General features: G+C 27.3%; 1 protein-coding gene across 2 annotated transcripts in view; it reads right to left on the minus strand.

Annotated features, from left to right (window-relative positions):
* Positions 1 to 8,309: 8,309 nt before the first annotated feature.
* Positions 8,310 to 22,898, minus strand: part of LOC100202567 (mitogen-activated protein kinase kinase kinase 7) — a 49,542-nt gene continuing 34,953 nt past the window's right edge. The window contains exons 14-17 of one of the 2 annotated variants that reach the window (XM_065793078.1): positions 12,489 to 12,739; positions 12,339 to 12,394; positions 8,580 to 8,670; positions 8,310 to 8,492 (exon numbers count right to left, since the gene is read on the minus strand). In XM_065793078.1, coding sequence (XP_065649150.1) covers positions 8,409 to 8,492; positions 8,580 to 8,670; positions 12,339 to 12,394; positions 12,489 to 12,739 — 482 coding nt within the window. In that variant the 3' untranslated portion in view covers positions 8,310 to 8,408. Of the gene's footprint in view, positions 8,496 to 8,579; positions 8,671 to 12,338; positions 12,395 to 12,488; positions 12,740 to 22,898 lie in introns of both variants that reach the window. The other variant, XM_065793077.1, reaches the window with a different exon arrangement.

The raw sequence follows: 22,898 nt of genomic DNA on the forward strand, positions 1-22,898 counted from the left end.
TATTTGCATAGTTATTACAACTATGCATAAGTGAGTAGTAAATTTGTATGCGATTTTTTTGTTTAAATAGTTTCTGATTTTATAAAATTCAAATATATTTAGCAATTTTAGAGCTATTGTAAATAATAAATAGTTTCCATGGTTTCCATGTAACATTTTTATCTAAATAAATTCCTAAAAACTTTGCGGACGATTTTTTATTTATTTTAACTTTATCTATAAATAGTTTAAGCAAGATTTTCGGGGTTAGGGAGTTTTTTGATGGAGTAAAACAGAATATACTTTGTCAACGTTCGTGGTTAATTTATTACATTTAAACTAGTTTGATTTGTGTTTGTTTACATCGGAAGTTTGTTCATCAATGTTAGCATTTGATAAGAAAAACTTGTATTACCGGCAAATATAACACTACTTAGTTCCAATGCCTTGTTAAGGTCAATTATTGGGAACCGTGGTTCAAACCCCATCTCTGGGCAAGATTTGCGACATCGGTTAAGAAGTAGGCGTGAACTTCCAATTAAATGCTCATCTGCGGTGCTCTTTGATAAGACCGTAAGGACTTTTTGGGGCACATAAAAATAATTTAAAAAAAAAAGAAAATTATATAGATTAAAAATAGAAGGGGTCCTAACCCAGGAAAAAAAGTTTTATAGAGTTTCTATAAACTTTTGAAACATATGGCCTATAGAAATTTTATAAAACTCTATAGAATTTCTATAGAATCTCTGTTAATTCCTATAGAAATTCCTATAGAACTTTTTTCCTACTTTTTTTTCTATAGAAAAAAAAGTTTTATAGCAATTTCTATAGAAATTAATAGATATTCTATAGAAATTCCAAAGAATTTCTATAGGCCATATGTTGAAATTCTATAGAACTTTTTTTCCTGGGAAAATAGAGTCCTGTGGAACACCACATATTATTTCATTACAACATCCGTCATTGTACGGATTGTAAAGTTACTTTAACAAAACGTATTGCTTCCCTTTTGTTAAGTAACATTAATACCATATTAACAGATTATTTTTTATGCCATAGTATTTAAGTTTTTGAAGCAAAATATCACGATTACACATTAATAACAGTTTATTTTATTTAATAAAAAATTCATGTATATGTCCTTGTGTTTTCAATTTGCATATAAAACATTTATCATAACTAAATTATTTATTTCATTTGTTTAAAATGAAAAATGTTGCTTTAAACAAATTGTCGTTAATTTAAGGTATAAAAAGTTATACATAGTAAAAAATAAAGAAAATATATCCGGGAAAATTCTGGAGTCAATACTGGAAAAATGAAAAAGCAATTAGTTTTTCGTTTTTTTTTTTATTTGGCCCGTATGGTACCCATAAAGATTCCGCAGCCAAATCCCGCACGGCTTCCGTTTGACATTCTATATGGGTCCCACACGGCACCCGCATCACAATGCTGGCTGGGTAAGCAGTTTTTAAAGCGCCAAACCAAGCAACTGTAGTCTTTTATAATAGGACAAATTTCTTAGGTTCCTAATTTTTTTTGTAAATTTTCGTTGGACACTTTCAACTGATTTAATCAATCCAATTTGGTGTGGCGACCAAACTGGAGAACAATATTCTAAAATTGGTCGTATATATGTAATGAAAGCTCTAACTAAGATACAAGGGTCGCGAGTTTTAAAACATTTCAAAACTAAGTATGCTCTAGAGTTAGCTTGATGAATGACGTTAGAAATATGTTTTTTATAATGAAGGTTACAGCCCATTGTTTCTCCTGGATCTTTTGGGTTTGAAGACCAAACCAAAGTACACTCACCTAATTTATGGTTAACCTTTATACCTTTGTATAATGAGGGAGGTGGTGTTCTAAGTGCAAAACACTTACTACTAACAATTGTTAGTTGCCAAGTTTCTGCCCATAGTACGAGTCTATTTAGAGCAACAAATAAATCTTGACTTAGATCCATGTCACGCAAGGGAGGTCGATTTTTCAATTCGACTGTCCCCTCAGATAGCTAAAGATTTTTAGACTAATAAAGAACTAATTAAAATTTCTTAACATTGTTAAATTAATTTTTTCACATTTAGGTTTATAAGTACAAATTTTTTCATTTTTTACGACATTCGAAATTCAAAAGAAAATAACCAACGCGGGAAAAATTTGTTTAAAAAACATTGCATATAAGCGAGCGGTTAAACATAAATAAATTGCTGTGCCTGGAAAGTTGTGATAAAATGGGTACAAAAACACAACAAACTACTAAAAAAGTCATAGAAAGTTCAATAAGTGATTTTCCTGCTAGTGTTTTATCAATATATGGAGACATTTACAGATACTTTTATTTCGTACAATCCGAATTTAAAAACAAATCTAACATAATTGATAAAACTCAAAAAAAACTTGTAAACATTTGTCTATATGTAAAGCCAAAATTGCCCTTAATCTGCCTGCAGATATAATTTAAATGAAGTTCCTTGCTATGATGGCAGAGTGAAATTCAAAAATTTAATCTGCAGTAAAAAACATTTTGTATGTGTTTGTCCCCCAGAGAGCAAGGTTCGTTAAGAAATTAACTTTTTCCAAAGTTTCTCTACATACTATGTACTACACTCTTTAAGCTTTCTTCTTGGAGTAGTTATATAAGAATATCTCTTCAAGTTTCCTTTTGCTAAATTTATGATATTTTGTTTCAATTTATTCAGATTCCACTTAAGGAAAGAAAATACATCAAAGACCAAAGGTCAAGAGTTAATACAAAAGGAAACTTTACACTTACTTTTTCTGATATTGGCGATTCGTCTGCATTTGATGTCAACATGGAGTCTGATTCAGTTTAAAAATAAATTTATATTTTTCTGATTAAGTTTTTCTAATTAGCATTTTTTTGTATTTTGAAGTAACTAATTATTCAAAAGGTATAAGTTTTAGTAAAAACTAAAAGTATATATATATTTTTGGAAATGGACTGTTAAAAGATCTTGGCATCATTACTAAAACCGACAAAACTGATGTTTTGGATAAAGTAAAATGAATAGAGCTAAAAAAAGAATTTGCCTGCAGCCTGTTGCTGAACATGATGCTGTAGTCCAAAATTTAACTTGTATTGGTTGCGATAGTGAAGACAATATATGTAGTTTAGTTTATCGCAGTATATCATCTCATAACCTAAGCAAAAAAAATTAAAAAATTGAAAAGATTCATCATCTAAGTTTTACAGCAGAATCAGGAGTAATTAAAAGAAAATATCTTCAGAGACATTTTAAATGGAACAGGAGACAGTTTAGCACTGTCTGCTTATGAAGTGCTAACACATCACAACAGTGTTGAGTCTTTGTTAGGAATTGTTTTAGATAATACAAATCTCAACACTGGCTATAAAACTGGACTTTGTGCCAGTCTTGAACGAAAACTAGTCAGAACAATTCATAAAATTGGTAGTGAACTTCACAGCAATGAGTTACCTTTGCACCATATTATAGAACATCTCGATGGCAGTACAAACACTCCAACAACATTTTATGGTGAAATAGGAAAAGCTGCAGCACAAGATTATCATAATAAATCAATTGCCAAATTTGAACCTGTTTTGACTTGTTTATTTGTTCCGGAGCAGAGTGTGATCTCTCAGAGTGTGAGAATGACAATAGGTTCTGATTAAAGGTTATTGCTCGAATATGTGTGTGGTATATGTTCAAGTAAGCAAAATTTAAATAAATATAAAAGCTAATCTGTATTTTCATATACTTACTCTTATTTGTTACTCTAATTTTAATTTATTGTCAAAAGGAAAAAGTATCTATGTAAATTTAGTTGCTATAAATCCAATGTATGCTAATTATAAAGTTGGTCCGGTTAATCATACCAGGTGGCTGACATTGGCGATACAAATTTTAGTTTTGTACTCAAGAACAGAATAACCTACTTCAGTTCTTCAAGAAACTGTAAAGTACATTTTTTTTTTTTTTTTTTTTTAAGAAATCTAAAAACTTTACTGAAGGCCCAAGCATTTTACATACAACATTAAAAAGAATAAAAAATTTTAACCAACTTATGCAAGACATTATACTACCTGTTGTTATAAGATTTGCTTATTGCCTTCTCCCAGAAATCTTTTTTTTATTCCTCCTTGTAGATGATTTGGAAGATGAACGAACTAGAGCAGTTAGGCTGATATTAAAATGTCGAGACAATCCTCAGCTGCCCCAGTTGATAAAATCTATGGTGGCATTAGAGTTAACAGAATTCCTAACATAGAAAATTTGAATATCGAGTGAGCTACAAAGAAAGAGCTAGTTTCTGATTATCAACTAATCTATGAGCCTCCTGCTGCTAAGAGTTTATCTCGTCAGAAACTTCATAATATGATTGAATGCAAAAGAGATCTTAGTTTGCTTGACTGGGACTTTACATTGCACAGCCAGTCTATTGAGCGTGCTGTAAAGCTCGTTTCTGAACTTTCAAAAAAGCTAATTTTTTACAGAATGCCTATTCGCTTAGCATTAGGAAAACAAAAAAGTCGAATGACAAGAAGAAAGTTTAATTCTAAAAAAGATTGTGATGCATAAATATTTATTGCTTTAACTTTCTCCACATCCCATATTTTATAATGTATATTATTGTAACAAATTATAATACTAATAATTAAAAAGCACACACTTGTTGTAATAAGTTTCATTTTACCCAAACCAAGAATAAATTGTTGTAAAATTTATTATATTCGTAATATTTTACATATTTGTTGGATTGTATCTAGGAGGAATATAAGGCAGATCTGGACTGCAGGACCTTTACACCCATAGAGCTGAAAGTTTTTTGATAATTAAATAATTTTCTTAGCTATAAACTCTAGATCGGAATTTATGGTCGTATAATTAGGTTTAGTGTGTTAAATTTAGGTGAAAAATTGAGTGCGCTGTTTGTTTCATTTTTACAGTATTAAATTTAAAAGAAAAATGAGAAAAAAGAAATGGTTTTTAATTGAGCTATCAATCTAATTTTATTCAAATACTCCAAGGTTTTTTTATCTTCAACTTTGTTCATATATATTCGAAGTTTTACGTTTAGCTTTTGGGGATCAAATTCTGCTTCCCTTCTTCTCCTACCATTGGTTGCTGCTGTAATGTATAAAATAGCAAATAATATATAGTATATTTAGCATATTAAAATGTTTTATTAATAAAAAAGTAGTTAATAGACGCAAACTAAAATTAAATTAACTAGTGAAACCGCAAATTTTTTATTTTGAGGAAAAATATCGATGTCTTGTCTTATGTATGTTATGCGGTTTCTAAATGTAACTTTAGTAATAATTGTAAGTTTTTGTTAGTCATTTGCTTGTCGGAATGTGACAAAAACATTCCTATTTTAAATGAGGAAAGAGAACAAAAAAAATCTAGTTCTTGTTAAAAGTTATAAAATCACTCTTTTCTCAATTGTTACATTAAACCGATGCTTTTACTGAAATTTTCTAATCGGTACCAAAAAATTTAAATTAAGTAGAAAAAAAAAGGATGATGGTTGCAATTTTCTGACACAATTTTATAATTATCTGAGGGCACAGCAAGTGAAATTTAAAAAAAAAGTACAAAATTGACCTCCCTTGATGTCACGGTATGAACTATATAACTTCATATCATCAGTATAAAGCTTTATACAACAATCCAAATAATTAGCAATAGCAGTTAAATCATTAACATATAATAGAAACAACGTGAGACCTAACACACTATCCTGTGGAACTCCACTAACAAAGCTATTGAGTTTGATAGAGAATTAGCTACCTTGACTTGTTGATATCGGTGAGAAATGCGGAAAATCCAATTTAGAAGATTACCTCTTATGTTATACAATGCAAGTTTAACCAATAGTTTGGGATACGAGACAGCATCAAACGCTATTTGGAAATCAGTGTATAAAACATCCGTTATTTGGTGGTTCTTGAGTGCGGTGTTTCAATCATTAGCAGATTCTAAGAGATTTGTACAGGTGAAACGTTTGTTAAGGAAACCATATTATGAGATATTAAGCTATGGTGACTTAGATACTCTATAACATACACATTGATTATCCTTTCCATGACGCGACAACGAGTGCATGTCAGTGAGATGGGTCTATATTTATTTGGACCCGCAAAGGTATGCCATCCGTACGATGTGGTGGCTTTAATTTCAGTTAAAGATTTATTCACTGCTTCTGGTGGAAAAATTACCGTATTAATACCTATTAAATTATTAACATAATTATTAATAAATGGAGAATAATTGTTATCGTTCGTAAAGACACTGCCAAAGTGATTGTTAAACACGCCAGCAATTTCTTCGTTTCTACAAGTTATCTTGTTATTGTTGTTTTGTCTTTTGGAGGAAAAATACTTTTAGACATTTAATTTGTTATTAACGTAATTTAAAAATTTGCCGATATTGGTTTTTTCTAGCGTATTTGTTGTATGCTTTTTTTATACTTGATTTAGCTTCGTAATTTTTCTTTTTAGGCTATGTAATGTTTCTTTACATTTACTAGCATATTTGTTATATGCTTTTTTGTGTGTAATGCTATTAGTATTTGATCATCTTTTCCAAAAGAATGCTTTACGATTTAACATTTTAACCTGATATACCTTGGTGTTTTATTTTTTTGTACAGATGAATTTTTCTAATAGGAAAAATTGATAAATAGCATTGCAAAAATGATTTGAGAAAACGTTTCAATAATCTTCAATTGTGAAAATAAGGAAAACTCAAAGTCCTAATTGATATTTGATAAATAAGATTGAAAACCATCATTATCGGCATTAACGAAGTCATAGAAGGATTTAGTACTTTTATTTGACTGATCGAGAGCATTTTTATTAATAGAGTAGTAGACTGTGTTATGGTCACTGGTGGTTAAAGGAAATTCAACTGAAATAAGACTAAGGAAGGAGACATTATTTGAAAATACAAGTTCAAGAATATTTTTCACGAGTAGATTCCTGTACAAATTGGTGCAAACTGAGACTGTTGACTAAATTTAAAACAAGTTTATGGCACTTTTTGTTTGTGATACGTAATTTAGCCAATCCATTTTATGAAAATTATAGTATAACAGTTATTTGTAATCAAGATATTTATGTTCTATTACAAGCTATTACTTCTAAAATTTTTAAAAATATCGGAATGATGGAAATAGGACGGTAGTTACTAACATTTGTATTGTCTCCGTTTTTGTATATCAGAATAACTTTAACAATTTTAAATTGGTCTCAAAAAACTCATTGATCTAAAGATGCTTTGAAAACTTAAATTATATAGAATATCCTTTAAGCTTTTACAACAATTTATTATTATATTACTATTTATTCCGTCTGCTCTAGTTGATTTATTTTTCTTTAGAGATTTAATCTATTTAATTTTTATTTCCCATTACTTTTTATATAAACTAAAATTAAATATTTAAATAATTAAAATCGAAAAACAACTTCATTAATAAAGATTAATACATTAATTAATACTTGTAAGTTTATTTTTTGATATTTCATTATTGATTGCGTGACTTTGAGGTTGATGCTGCTCAGTTTCATTTTTCGCACCTTTTAATTAAGATTTGAAATCTCAAATAGAGCTGAACTTTATACCGAGGTACACTCTTTTTTGATGAGCATGACAAAAAAATATTTCTTATAACAAAACTACGTTGCTTCAAAAGATTTCGATTTAAAATTTGAGTTGCCACTTCGAATTTTCATTTAGCCACTTTTAAAGGATTTTTTTATTTTCATTAGGGTCTTTACTGTACTTTTACTTTTACTGTTTTCAAATCTTCTATTTTTTCCACCATTTTTAATATTGATTTTTCAGTATTTTTATTTTAAACTTATTTTTTATTCCTTAAAATTACAACTTCGTGATTATATAAAAAAGATTCGTTAACGGTGAATACAACAAAAAATCACAAAAGCGATTTTTTGTTTTTATAAGTTTAAATTTAAACAATAAATTTCTGTAACACAGTAAAAAGAACGTGGGAAGTTAGCGGAAGATCGAAATTTGGTCTTCTGGTAACTGGACCATTTAATGGTCTTAAAATCAAAAACTGCTTTATATTGTCATACATATAAACACATGTTTACAAAAATTTTACATTTAATCTATTCACATTATAATGGAATTAAAATGTCAGATAACACGTATACGAATCTATCGTATTTTTCTTAAAAATATTTACACATTTATTGATAATACAATGAATAATATATATATATATATATATATATATATATATATATATATATATATATATATATATATATATATATATATATATATATATATATAATCGTTATTTAATAAATATTTGATTGGCCATAAATTTTAATTTATTAAAAAAATATTTCACTCACAAAGCTTTTTATAATAAATTAAACTAAATTTATATAAATTAATAAGAAATTATCAATTTATTAAAGATTTTTTGGCGAATTTAGCACGTTCATTTTCTAATAATGGTTTTATCGTCTTGTGCATGTCCAGCAATTGCTGCTAAATAAGTAAATAAAAACACTGAATACATGAAGCAAATAAAATAAAATCAAACATACATAAATACAAAATAAAATATCTGACTCTGCTTTCTTGAGCTGCGATGAAGTCGGCCAGGCAAGGATTTTCAGTTTGTTCTTTACTTAAATCAATTACATTCTTTTTCAAATTATCTCTTGAAATAAAACAGCAGATTAGTCAAACCATAATTAAATCGAACATTTATTTCACATTTCATATATATAAAAAAATATAAACTTAAAAATATATAATTCAATATTTAAAAGAAACCCCTTTGTTCTACTGTAATTCCTACTTATTTCTAATATAAAATGTATTCAACACCTGTTGAATAAGAGATAAAATAAGAAATAAAAATATGAATGTAAATTACTTAAGACTAATTTTATTTTTATTGAATATCCGCAAGCTCTTATTCGAAGAACTGCATCCTGTTACGTTTTAAAGTCGTTAATTTGCTTGAGTTATAGTTCTTCAAAACTCAGTTGATATGCTTGATCACATGATTCTAACTAAAAACTTACTATGATAAGGTTTTGAGTTGATTATTGATTTTCTTTATATAATGGAAGAAGAACGACTTCAGTAGTACCTATTTAGTTTCAATTAAAAGCTTTGAACCCGGGTTTTTTTTTTCTAATTTAGTTGTACATCATATCCTAGACAAACCTTTAATGCACGAATAAAATTTGTAATTATAAAAAACTTAGATCTAAATAGCTTGATTAAATAGTAACCGCAATTATATATAAATTTTACTTTTATAAACACCAATTAAAGTCATATTATATCTAAATATCTAAAATTATATAGAGTAAATATAAATCTAGAAGTATTTCCAGACAAAAAAACAAAATTATGTTGTTGCTGTTGCTTATATTCTTACATTTAAAAAAATAAAAAATGTAACTTTCATGGAGCAGTGTCGCTGAACGAACTTTTGGTTGAAAAAAAAAACTGTATAGAAAACCATTTACATATACTGTTATCTTTATGTCTAGTTACTCCAAAACATATGTTCCAAAAAATAACAACATCCTGTCCTGATGAAATATGTGTACATTAAGCGTGTACAACAGTTAGCTGCTGCAACATTTACAAGTGTGGAAAAACTTATAATTTTATTTAATTTTGTTATTTAAACTTTTGTTCTTGTTATTGTACTTTTAAAAATAAAAAATGATTTTTCCAATAAAAAGTTAAACAAATTAAAACCTGCTTACCAAATCAAATCAAATCAAATATATTTCGAAATAAGTTATAAGATTTCAAGGAAATTTATAATAGTACAAGTACTAATATTAAGTAAATACCTGAATATACAACATAACGTTATAGTCAATGATGAAAATAGTAATAATAACTGGTAAATAATAGCAATAATTATAATAATAATAATAATAATAATAATAATAATAATAATAATGATGATGAAAACAATAATAATAATAATAACAATAATAATTGTAATAAAAAAATGACTTTTCCAATAAAAAGTGAGACAAATTAAAACCTGCTTAAAAACCTGTTGAATCAGCCATTACCAAACATTTACAAAAAAACGTTAATAAGAATTCTTTAAAACTATCAATCATGAAAAAGTAGTAGAGCGCTCGCTGCATAAGCGAGAGGTTACGAGTTCGATCCCCACCATGTCCCTGGTAGTACCGCGCTCAACTCATTTCTCTGCGCACTGGCCTTATTTTTCAAGGTTCGTGTTTTGGAGTTATAGAACTGAGAGAGGGTTATACCACAAATAAGTAGCCTCCTCTTCTGTAGTGGCCTTCTCGGCCTTGAGGAGGTGAATTAACAACAACAACAAAAAAATTAATACATAGTCTAATCTATTTTTAATTTAAAAATCAGTTTTAGGTTAAAATATTTGCTGATGGTGGAGGTGGTACTTTTAAAATGTGGGAGTCAAACATTCCAATTTAAAAATGGGAGTCAAACATTCCAAACTACTATAAAAAAGATGTGCACCTTAAATGAAGCATGTTTTGTTTCTAAGGCCTTTATTAAGTCGTTTGATCATATTATTGACTTTGTTAATGTGGCAATTTCTTTTTGTTTGACTCCTTTCATATAACTTTTGATAATACATTCTCGAAAAGCTAAATTATATTTGTTTCCTGCCATTATATATGTTTATTATATAAATTATATATGTTTCCTGCCTGACCAATACCAAAAAAAATTGGTAGAAAGACAGAAATTCCTAATATTATAAAGTTCTCTTACCAAAACAGCGCAAAAAACACCTTATAATAAGACAACAACCGCAGAAATGAATGCAATTTTTTTTTTAAATAGTTACAAAAAAAGTTGGCAATGTTTTGTAAGACCTTAATCTTACATTAAAATATTTTTTTGTGATATTGTCTCTGTTAGTGCTTTTGTGTGCATTGATGAAGCAACATAAAGAGACCATTGTTAAAAACTTTAAGTTGATTAACAGAGGCAGGTGCATAGCTTATTTTTAAGTTATATATGAATAAGTCAAATACTCTAATAATTTAAAACAGAACTATTGCACCTATAAATATTAAACATCAAAAATTATCACCAATATGTTTTAACCTATCTTTAAAAAATTTGTGTTTTCTTTTCAAAGTAACTTTTTATCTGTTGAATTTTACCTCTTGCTAATTTTATCAGACCTTGTTACCAGACCTCAATCTTTGTGAGACTAATCTAAATGTTTATGGCTGTTTCAATTTCAGATCTCAACTATTATCCTTTGATTTGCAAAAAATCCAGAAGTCGCATGATTGGGCTGGGCCCTGTTGACTGTAAAACTAAAAAATAAATAAAATAAAAAACAAAATAAGAATAAAATAAAAATAATAAATAAAACTAAAAAACCCTGTTGACTGAAAACTAAAAAAAATTTTGTTTTTCTTAATCTCAGATTAATTCTTAATCACAGATTAATTCAGATAACTAACTTTGTGACTCATTTAGATAACTAACTTTGTGACTCACTTTCCAGACAACCCTAATCATTTACCTTCACTACTTAATTTGAGTCTTGTCTCTGACCTTAGCTTGTTCTCAGTCTCTCCTAGTTATTCCTAGGGGAGTTTAGACCATGCTATAATTTTACTAAACTTCATCAGACTCTATCATCACATTAATGGTGACTACGTTAAGAATGATTCCTTTGGCAATTTTCTTTATGATGGTTCTTGAGTTGATGTCTTTCATCTCTCAGCTGAAAATTGGGCCTCCTATGTAATCTCCTGGATTCAGGTACACATTTCAAGCTTTTATTGCATGTCTGCCTGAATCTATTTTTTCTGAACTATATTTCAATTTTGATTTTGATTTGAGGGGGGTTTAAACCATAGTGGTGCAAGTCACATTTTTATTGAGACATTTTAAATGTTGGAACTACTTTAGCTGTCAAACTTGAGCTTTATTAACATCTTAAGAAAGAAGCATCTCTTTGTTTTCTTTGATAATCTCTCCCATTTTCATGTTTTCCTCACTTATACAGTTTATTAAGTTTCTGTCAATTGTTTTCTTGCTCCTTAACTGTTGTCATTGTTTTCTGTTAAAATAGCTGTCGATTGCAGCTTTTATGGGAATAAATTTGGTAGAAAAAGAAAAATTAAACAAACTGGAATAAAATTTAATAAATAACTAATAACTAAAATATTTTTAAATAATAATAAATTAAAAGAGATTAACAAAAATTAAAAAAACTTTTAAAACTATATATGATGCACTGACACATAATTGCCTTTTTTTATCTTAAGTTAATCTTAAACATTAAAATTAGGTTTTTAAAACTAAAACTAGAGAAAAGCAAAAAATTACCTTCTTTGTTTAAGGAACTCTATATTGCTTTGGATAGATATATACTTTTTTAATGCCTAGATGCAAATATAAAGAATATAAATATTTTAAAAAATTACTACAAATAATCATATAAAAGCTATAAAGTTTACAAAAAATTAACCAACATACTTCCATATAATTTTCATATACGCGATAAGATCTTGGATCTTCTAGTGGACAAATTGGCATCAAATCAGGTGGAATTAAATTCCATTGGCTTTGATACAAATTAGAAAACATTGGTGGCATTAATTGGTAGTGTTCATTAATTCTTATTGATGATGTGGAGATATTTTCAGGTGTAATCAATCGGCTGGATTCAATATTTTGTTCTTGATTGTTGTTTTTTATAGATACTGATGACTTAATTTCACTATCAACTAGTATATAGAAAAAAATTTGTTAAAATAAAAAATTAAAGTAAGATATTAAATGCCTTACCTTAATTTCAAATTAAATTAAATGACATTAAATTTGCTAAGACATTAAATGTCTTAACTAATTAATTTTAAAACTCAACTTCTGCTTTCAAAGTGTAAAGGCGTGTTTTTCAGCATAAGATTTAAATTTTTTAAAAACAAATTTTTAAAAATAATTTTAGTTCTCGTAAAGTAGTATACTATTTATTTAAGTATATTGTTTTAAATGTTTTTGTTTTAAATTTTCACTCTTATTTTTCTCCTGTTATTAATTTAAGGTTTTATTTTGTTTAAGGTTTTGTATTTAATAATTTTATTTTAGATAAATGAATTATTTGTATATTATTGATTATTATTTTTGTTATTAACAAACAAATACAAGCTTTGGAAAAAAAATTAAACAAACTTGAGAAAGACAACAAACAGCAACACTTTGAAATCACACAACTAACGGAAACTAACAAAAAATTAAAAACCTACATAAAAAATTATTCATCATCTAACGCAAGCAACAACAACAACAACAAGATATTTATTTTCCTTTTTTAATCATACAATAATATTATAATAATAATAATTATAATAACAATAACAAAAAAAATAATTCATAACTCTATTAATTGTAGTAAGTAAAAATAATTGCTTAATAAAAAAAAAATATATATATATATATATATAAAAATGATAATAGTATAAAATAATATAATAATGAGTAAATCAATTATAGGTATTTAATAATAATAATAACTAAATGATTGATAAGGATAGTGTCACTCAAACATAATTCTGATCAAAGGAGTGACACCAGCTTTTAAATATAATATGAATAATATTAAGCATACACATAGAACATACATAAACAAAGTAAACATTTAAAAATCATACTTTGATGATAATAATAAAAAATAAACAAACAAGAAGTTAATGATAATAGTTGTAGTAATCATAATTAAAAAAATAAGAGTATATTTTAAATATTAAGTGAAAATCATGACAATAAATTAGAATAAAATTGTTCTCAGAATTTTTTTTAAATTGATTTTGTTTTAAATTAAGAAAAGCCGATATAGGTGTTTGGAGTAGTAGTTTTTTGAACTCATTCACTCTACATACAAAACTCTTGTTCCATTCACAAATGCACTGATAGACAACAGAATGTTTACCATACTTTTGAGTTTTAAATGATGGTACACTAAGTTTTCCATTATATATGTTTCTAGTAGAATATGTATGTATTATTCTACTTTCTGTAAAAAAGTCTGTTATAGAAGAGGGTAAATTTTTAAATCAAAAAAAAGATTAGCAAATTTTACAAGCGCTGGAAAGGTAGGAATTTTTAGTTTTTTGAAAGATTCTGATGTTTCTGATTTAAAATTTCGGAAGTTTATAATTCTTATGGATTGAGGATGAGAGGACATCAATTTTTTGATGTGATAGTTGCCATTTTGACCCCAAATTTGACAACAATAACTAAGATGCGATATAAATAATGCACAGTTAATATTCTTTAGCATGAATTTATCAACATAATGACAAATTATTGAAAGTGCGCCGTTAGCTCGAGTTTCTTGTGTAGCTAATCAATATGAAAATTCCACGAGAGATTGCAGTCAATCAAAACACCGAGATACTTAATAACTTTTGTAGGATGTAACTGTTTATTATTAATTTTAATTTTAATTTTAGAATTGTTGTTTTTACTGTGTTTTCTTCTAGAAGATGAAAAAAAGATTAGCTCTGTTTTTTTGCATTAAGACATTGGTTAGCATTTAACCAGTGAACAATACCTTTTAGATCCGAATTCATGTTTTTACATAGAGAATTATACGATTTGTTGATATGCAATAAGTTTGTGTCATCAGCAAAAAGATGAATTGACAAGATGCGAATAGAGTTATTTATGTCATTAACATATATTAAAAACAAAAGAGGACCAAGAACAGAACCTTGAGGAACATCGCACTCAATAGATTTATTAGTAAAATTATAACCATTGATACTTACAAATTGTTTCCGATCTGTAAGATAGGAGTGAAACCAGTCACTTACAACACTACAAATACCATAGTGTTCTAATTTAGAAATCAAAATGTTATAATCAACGGTATCAAAAGCTTTTTGTAAATCTATAAAAATACCACAAACAAAATAACCAGTGTCGAGAGCATTCCTGATTTTTTCAGTTATACTTATCAATGTATGGCAGGTAGAATGTTTTGAATGAAAACCAAATTGAAATTCATTTAAACAGTTAAAAGAGTTAAGAAAAGAGTATACTCTAGAATACAGAGAGTATACTCTAGAAGTTTATACTAGAAGAGTATACTCTAGAAGTTTTTCAAGAAGTTTACTAATGTTAGATAAAAGAGAAACAGGTCTGTAGTTAGGACATAAAAGTTTAGAGCCGTTTTTAAATCTTGGAACAATACAAGATAATTTTAGAACATTCAGAAAAGTTTCATTTACGAATGATATATTAAATAGTTTAGAAAAAATATTTGAAAATTCATAGTTAAAATCGATAAGAATGTTTGTGGGAATGCTATTTGAGCATTAACATAAGTGAATGGTCTACAGCATCACAAAATCAATTGAACAGTCATGAATGTCGCAATTAGTAAAACAATAGACAAAGAAAAAAAGTTTTGTAATCTATGGGGTGCCTGAATCAAATGGTGAAAAAAAAAGAAGACAAAGCAAAAGTAGATAACATTTTCAAAGAGATTGAGGTAAATAAATCAAGTATTAAATTCATAAAATGACAAAAAGATCAAAAGATAAATTAAAGCCTGGATCTTAATAGGCCTAGGCTTTAATTTGTCCATTAAGGTATCTTAATAGAGCAAGAAATCACCGAGAAATCCTAAATAAAACATACATACATCAGCCTTGACATGACTGAAGCACTCAAAGTCTATCAACTTTGAATGAAAAGAAACAATGTTAACAGTAGTGGAAAAGAAAATTAGCCCTTTCGATATGTTATACGTGGAAACAATATTGTTAAATTTAGTATTAAAGTGCCAACAACACAAATCCAATAAATTGAAATGTATATGCACCAATGCAACATCCTAAGAAAACAAAACAATGAACTCAAAATTATTAGTAAATGAATCAAATGTAGTTGGTATAAGCGAAACATAAAACGTAGAGGTTTAAATTGTAATTTAATTAAATTTTAAAAGTATGGTCAGTAATAATTATAGAAAAGTCAAAATACCTTATTCAATATTGAGAAGTTATATTCAATTTAACTTTTCATTACTTTATTTACTTTTCTATTTAATTCTCACAAATTTTTTAATGGTAAAATTACAAAAAACCATGTTGTAGCAAAGTGATTTTCAATTTTTATTTCAAATTTAATGCAACCTCCCCCTCCCTTCCTTTCCATCTAGACTATTACTGCTTTAAAAACCAAGTTGCAGCAAGATGATCCCATAAAGCTAATGTGCCAAATATTTTTAAGCTTGATCAAGACAAACTGGTATAAAGAAAGTATTTAGCATCACAAACAAGTATGTAATCGAATATGGTTTCAATGAGTTACTAATAATGGGAGATTTCAATTTCCCTAATACAAAATGGCCATCAATAGATAACAGTATTAACTCAATTGAATACCAAATCAATGAAATGACAAACAATGAAGATCTCATTTGACATTCAAACTTACCAACTTTTCAACAAACAGATTTTATATCAAACAACACTTTAGATTTAAAACAACACTTTAAATTTCACAATGGAATTGATCTTTCAAGATTGCATAAGAGTCTTGAAAGATCAATTCCGTTTGGCAATATTTCAAAAGGGCATCATGTATTATAATTTGATTAAATTTTAGCTGACACAAGGCAGAATTATGAAAAAATAACAAATGAAATAGCAGGTGTCGACTGGAACAATTATTTGAAAGACTACCCAGCTCAAAAAATGTACAATTCTTTCATTATATAATAAGTTCATACCAAAAAAAAACACAAACAGGTAAAATAAAAAAAATTAACCATGGAAAAATTAAAACAACTAATCAGAAAAAAAAAGAACTCGAGGTATACAAGCTGTGCAACAAAAAAAACAAAACTTCAAATAATAAAAAAAAAAGTTACAACAGCAATAAAAGCAATAAAATCACAGGATTAAGAACAACAAACAATTCAACTGAAAACATTGAAATACTAAATGAACAGTTTCGCAGTGTATTTATCAAAGAAAATGATGAGCCCCAGTTCAAAAAAATGACTAATCAATTAGTAGATATTGATGAAAATGACATAAGATATGAACAAATAGTAAAGTTACTTTAAAACTTATAAACAGATAAAGCCTGCGGTACAGACATAATCCATGCAACTTAAAAACTGTGTTAAAAAAATAAATGTGCCTATAATACTAAAATTCAAAAAATTAATTGAGACTAGTAAAAAATCAAAATGACAATCAGCAAACATGTCCGCTATACAAAGAAAACATGTCTGCTATACAAAGAAAACATGTCTGCTATACAAAGAAAACATGTCCGCTATACAAAGAAAGAAAGGCGATAAACATAAAGCCAGTAGTTACAGACCAGTATCACTAACATCTATTCCATGCAAAACACTTGAAAGAAAAATGCTTAAAATACTTTATCTAACATTGATCAGACCAGTAATAGAATTTGCAGCACCAGTATGGCCACTATATCTAAAAGGTGATATTGAAGATGTGGAAAGAATAAAACACAAGGTAGAATGAAAGGAGATCTAATACAATTATTAAAGATTTTTAATGAATATAAAAAAACTCAATAAAAAAAAACGGTATTCTTGAAAAGCAAAAAAACACAAGTAAAATGATATGTTACAGCAAAAAATAACTACTACCTATAACATCTATAACAAAATTTTTTTTATATTATGTATTATATAGTATATTTTTATGGAGTTTCTTGCCTATAACATCTATAACAAATTTTTATATATGTATTTATTAGAGATATCTGTATGTTTTTTTTAGTTTATAATTTATCACAGTCATAAAAGCATGTTTAGCTTTGTATCTGTAGGCTCAGGTTTAACAATACATTTCATTTTTAAATAATCTTTTTTGTCTATTTTTTAGAAACTACTATATTAAATAATTACTAGTTATGCTAAATGTATAATTTTCAAAGAAAATTGTCCAACAATTTCATTCAAGCAATACTTTAATAGTAAAAGTAGTAAAGGTAATTATATAGTAGAGTATATAATAATATAGTATATATTATTATATATATATATAGTATATATATATATATATATAGTAAATATATAGTATAGTAATTATATATATTATATATATATAGTATATATATATATATATTATATACATATAGTATATATAATATTATAATATTATATATATAGTAATATTATATATATATATATATAGTAATATTATATATATATAGTATATATATATATAGTAAATATATAGTAAAGTATATAAATTATGTAATTGAAAAAAATAATAGTAAAAGTAGTAAAGGTAAAATAATAAAAGCAATACTTTAATAGTAAAAGTAGTTGGTATACAATAGAAATCGGTAACTAATAGAATTGGTAATTAATAGTTGGAAATACTTTAATAGAAAAGTAGTTGGTAATTAATAGAAATCGGTAATTAATAGAAATTGGTAATTAATAGTTGGAAATACTTTAATAGAAAAGTAGCTGGTAATTTATATCACAAAGACCTCAACCAGAACCAACCAATTGTTTGAGCCAGAAAGTTTAACTAAAACAAATGTTGCATTTTTTCAAACTAATTTTAGATAATTGTATAATTATATCATATTTCTTTGTCTTTTATACTTGTATAATTTCTTCTTCTTGGAAACAGTAAAATGAGTTGAGTTATAAAGAAAAGAATAAAATCGATTTCAACTTTGAAATTGATTTTATAATCAATTATCAACTATAATCAACTTATAATTCTATTAACCACTAAATATATAACATGCAATTTGTTAATAAATATCCATTTTAGAACTTTACAACTTTTTTTTTTTATAATCTCATTTTTTCCTAACTATTTTCTATTATTTCCCACTTTTCCAAAAAAAAAGTTTTTCTAAATAAAACAACTTTTCCTAAGAGAAAATAACTTTTCCCAAAAGAAAATTAACTTTTCCCAGAAAAAATAACTTAACTTAATCCCAAGAGAAAATAACCTATGCCAGAGAAAATTACTTTTTTCAGCTAAACCCAAGAGAAAATAACTTTTCTTAAGTAAAAACAACCTTTCCCAGAAAAAAATAACTTCTCTTCTATCAGAAAATATATAGTTGACGTGGATTGGAACAAAATCATCATATATGATAAAAAATATTTTTTGTATATAAATGCCTTTAACATTAATATAGTATTGATATAAATTATTTTTTAAAAAATTAATTCTAATTTTCTTTATTATATTCAACAAGAAGTGGTAATTGCTTGAAAAGATACAAATAAATAATTCTATAAATAATTGATTTCAAGGTCTTTGTAATTGAAAGTTGCAAAATGACTAGCACAGAAAAAGGATTCATGTAAAGAAAAAACTGAATACAAAAACAAATTAGTAGACAAAAATTTAAAGACCAATTAAATGAAGCGATATCTTCAAGTTTAAATAATTGCAATCCTCACCAATGTAGTCAGATAATTGAAAAAGCTTTATCAAAATCAATGAGAGCATGCCAAAATCTCAAACTAAACGTAAAGTTGTTGTACAAAGTTTGACAAACAATATCAGGTTTATTTTTAATAATAAAATTGAAAAAGAAGTTATCAAGTGATATTAACAAAAAGAAAAAGTTAATAATCAATTTTTATTACAGAACTGACATTGCTTTTTCAATGCCTGGTCTAAAAGATGAAATAACTGTGTGGGAAAATGGGAAGAAAAAAAAGGCTGAGAAAATATTTTTTGACAATGTTTTTGAGAGGGGCTTTCTAGATTTTTCAATCAACTCATGAAGAGGTAATGCCTTTCTCTACATTTTGTAAGCTAAGGCCTGAAAATATACTTCTTTTTAAAAGAAACACCTGCTGACCAGTGTAAGTGCAAACTGCATGAAAAGTTTGCTTATTACTTAAAGCATTAGGCATCAGCTATAATAGTTCATGATGGTTAGAAAATCTATGTTGGCCGCAGTCACTTAATTCATCTTGTTGGCAGTGTATAAAGCTTGGTAAAGCTTTATACACTGTCATATCTCCTACTATAGTAATAGAAAAATATAGCTTGCATATCTGTAGTAAATTATTTTTATGACCTCTTAATAAGAAAATATTTGTACCAGAGTCATGTACACAACACAAGAATCACCCACAATCATTAGTTTTCAAAAAAGAACATTATCTTATATTTTATCTCTTATCATCAAAAGAACATTGTCTCTTTTTTTTCTTTTAAAATTTTTGCTTTTTATGCAAACCCATAAACTGTCAAAAACTGAACAATGTGGTCATTTGTGAATATCATCCACACAACTGTTAACAATAATTCCAAATGCTGAGTCAGCATGATAAAATCAATTCGAAATTTAAAAATCCACATTTTAAAAATACTCTAACACTAATACATAGAGTTTGTAGATTGCACAAATTCAATACATTGAAATAATAGTGTGTATCCTTTAATCCTAATGGAAGCAACATGACCAACTTTTTTTAACAATTAAAAACCAACCAAAATTATGTCAACATAAACTTTTAAAGACATCAAATTACTTATAGATCTTTGTCTTTAGGATAGCTTTCTCTCATTTAATATACTTGAACTTAAAGATTCTGAGTGGATTAATTTTTTATTTTCAGTAAAAATATAGCTTGGATTGACTAATATTCATGGATCCGCACCTGCTGAGAGTTTAATATAATAATGTTGATTCTGATTATTCGCAAATTGAACATGAAAAATTTGAAAGTGACCACGAAGATAGCGACACTACCCAACTTGTTCTACAAAATGCAGAGCTAAATTCTTTTAGTACAAAATTTCAGAAATATGTTAAAGAAACTGTCGGAAAAGAACTTCTTTAATTTCTTTAATTTTTTAAACTTTCTTAAATTTTAGACTGTAAAACTAGATGGAGTAGTTTATTAAGCATGCTGGAAAGATTTTTAAAGCTTAAAGATGCTGTTCGAAAAAGTCTGATAGATTTAAAAATTGACACTAATTTTAATGAAAGTGAAGTAAAATTACTTTCAAATATAATATCAAGCTTGTAACCTATTAGGTTGGCCATTAAAACACTCTGCACTAAAAAGGTTAATTTATATGTAGCTGATCTTACATTAAAATTTATGTTAGTATTAATTTGTTGATATATAAAGTTTATCGGTAATTTACCAATTTACTGGTATTACAATTTTCATCTACCGAATTACTGGTAAATCAAAAATTTAGTAAATTTACAAACCCTAATTAGTGTACTATTAAAACATCTTTAATTATAAAGTTAATATGTGATGTTTTGTTGTTGTAATAAACTTCTCCACTTATATAAGTTTACCGGAAAGTTCTGTCCGTTTTCTGAACAAAATAAAATACTAATTTTTGATATCACCTTTAAACTTATTGAACAATTCATTATACAAATTACCATCTCGCTGGCAAGATGTCATTAAAAATAATGGCAATTAATGTCATTAAAATGGCAATTTATGTCATTAAAAATAATGGCTTGCTGGCAAGAAGTCATTAAAAATAATGGCAACTATATCACTCAATAAAGCTTATAGATGATATGAAAAATTTGTAATTTATTTTGTTTCGAAAACAAGCAGTACTTTCTGGTGTGCCTAATATAAATACAATAAATATGAAAAAAATTTCAATAAAAATAAAAAAAAAATTTTCTTCTCTACTTTTTTTTTTTTTTTTTTAAACATCTTCGCTTCCAACAAGGCTGCAGGCAGCCACTAATTAAAGTTGGAAGTTACTGAAAGAAAAAAGATGAAGATTGTATAGCAAGATAATGATTGACATACGACTTAAAGGATTGCAAATTATATGAATCAGGAAAGCAAGATGAAGGAAGCGAATTCCAAAGAGCTAATGTACGAGGAAAAAAACTAGACGAATAAGCGTTTTTGGAGCACTTAGGAACAGTCACAGAAAAAGGATGAGACTTAATTGAATGACAAGTAACACAAAAATGAATTTTAGTAGATGGCACAAGAGATGCTAGCTCTTTAAACCAGTGCCCACTACAGTATTTGTAGAAAAGAGAAAGAGAAGCAACATTACGACGATGTGACAATGGTTGGAGGTTGGCTGCAAGGTCCAACTATGTTTACAATGCGTTTTTACACCTTGTCTAAAAGAGAAAGGGCATCATCAGAAGAACCGCCCCAGATATGGCAACAGTATTCCATACAAGGCTGGATTTGAGATTAATAGAGATAGAGGATAGAATCTGAAGTAAGAAAGTGACGAGCTCGATAAAGAGATGCAACCTTAGCAGATGCTAATTTTGCAACTGATTTGATATATGATTTCCAAGAAAGATTGGAAGTAAGAGTTAATCCTAGAAGATAAAGAGTAGATGACTCATCGAGTACATCACCGATCATAAATATAGGAAAACCTAAATTATTGTGATAACGATTGGCTGAAAAAAAGTTTTATCTGAATTAAAGTTCACCAGCCACTGTGAGCCCCATGCTGCAGGAGAAGTGAGATCCTTTTCAAGCTCAAATACCCCCTCCTAGCAATCAGAGGGTGTTGGTTTCTTTTCACGATAAGAATAAATGGTAGTATCATCAGCAAACAATGCCACCATAGATGTGAGAATATCTGGAAAATTGTTAACGTAAATTAAAAAGAGTATAGGACCAAGGATAGAACCTTGAGGAACTCCTGAAGTTACAGAATAAGAAGAAGAGTGCTGTCCATCGAGGACAACTTTTATACTACAAGTGTAAAGGAAGGATTCAATAATCTTAAAGTTGTTACCAGATACACCATAAGAAGAAAGCTTATGGAGAAGACCAGCTTATGGAGAAATCCATATTGATGGTCAGAAAGTAAGTTATTAGATTCAAGATGAGAAATTAAGTGTTTGTTAATTAAAGATTCAAAAACCTTGCTTATGATA

The sequence above is a fragment of the Hydra vulgaris genome, chromosome 03 (assembly GCF_038396675.1).
Source record: "Hydra vulgaris chromosome 03, alternate assembly HydraT2T_AEP".
Classification (NCBI taxonomy): Eukaryota; Metazoa; Cnidaria; class Hydrozoa; order Anthoathecata; family Hydridae; genus Hydra; species Hydra vulgaris.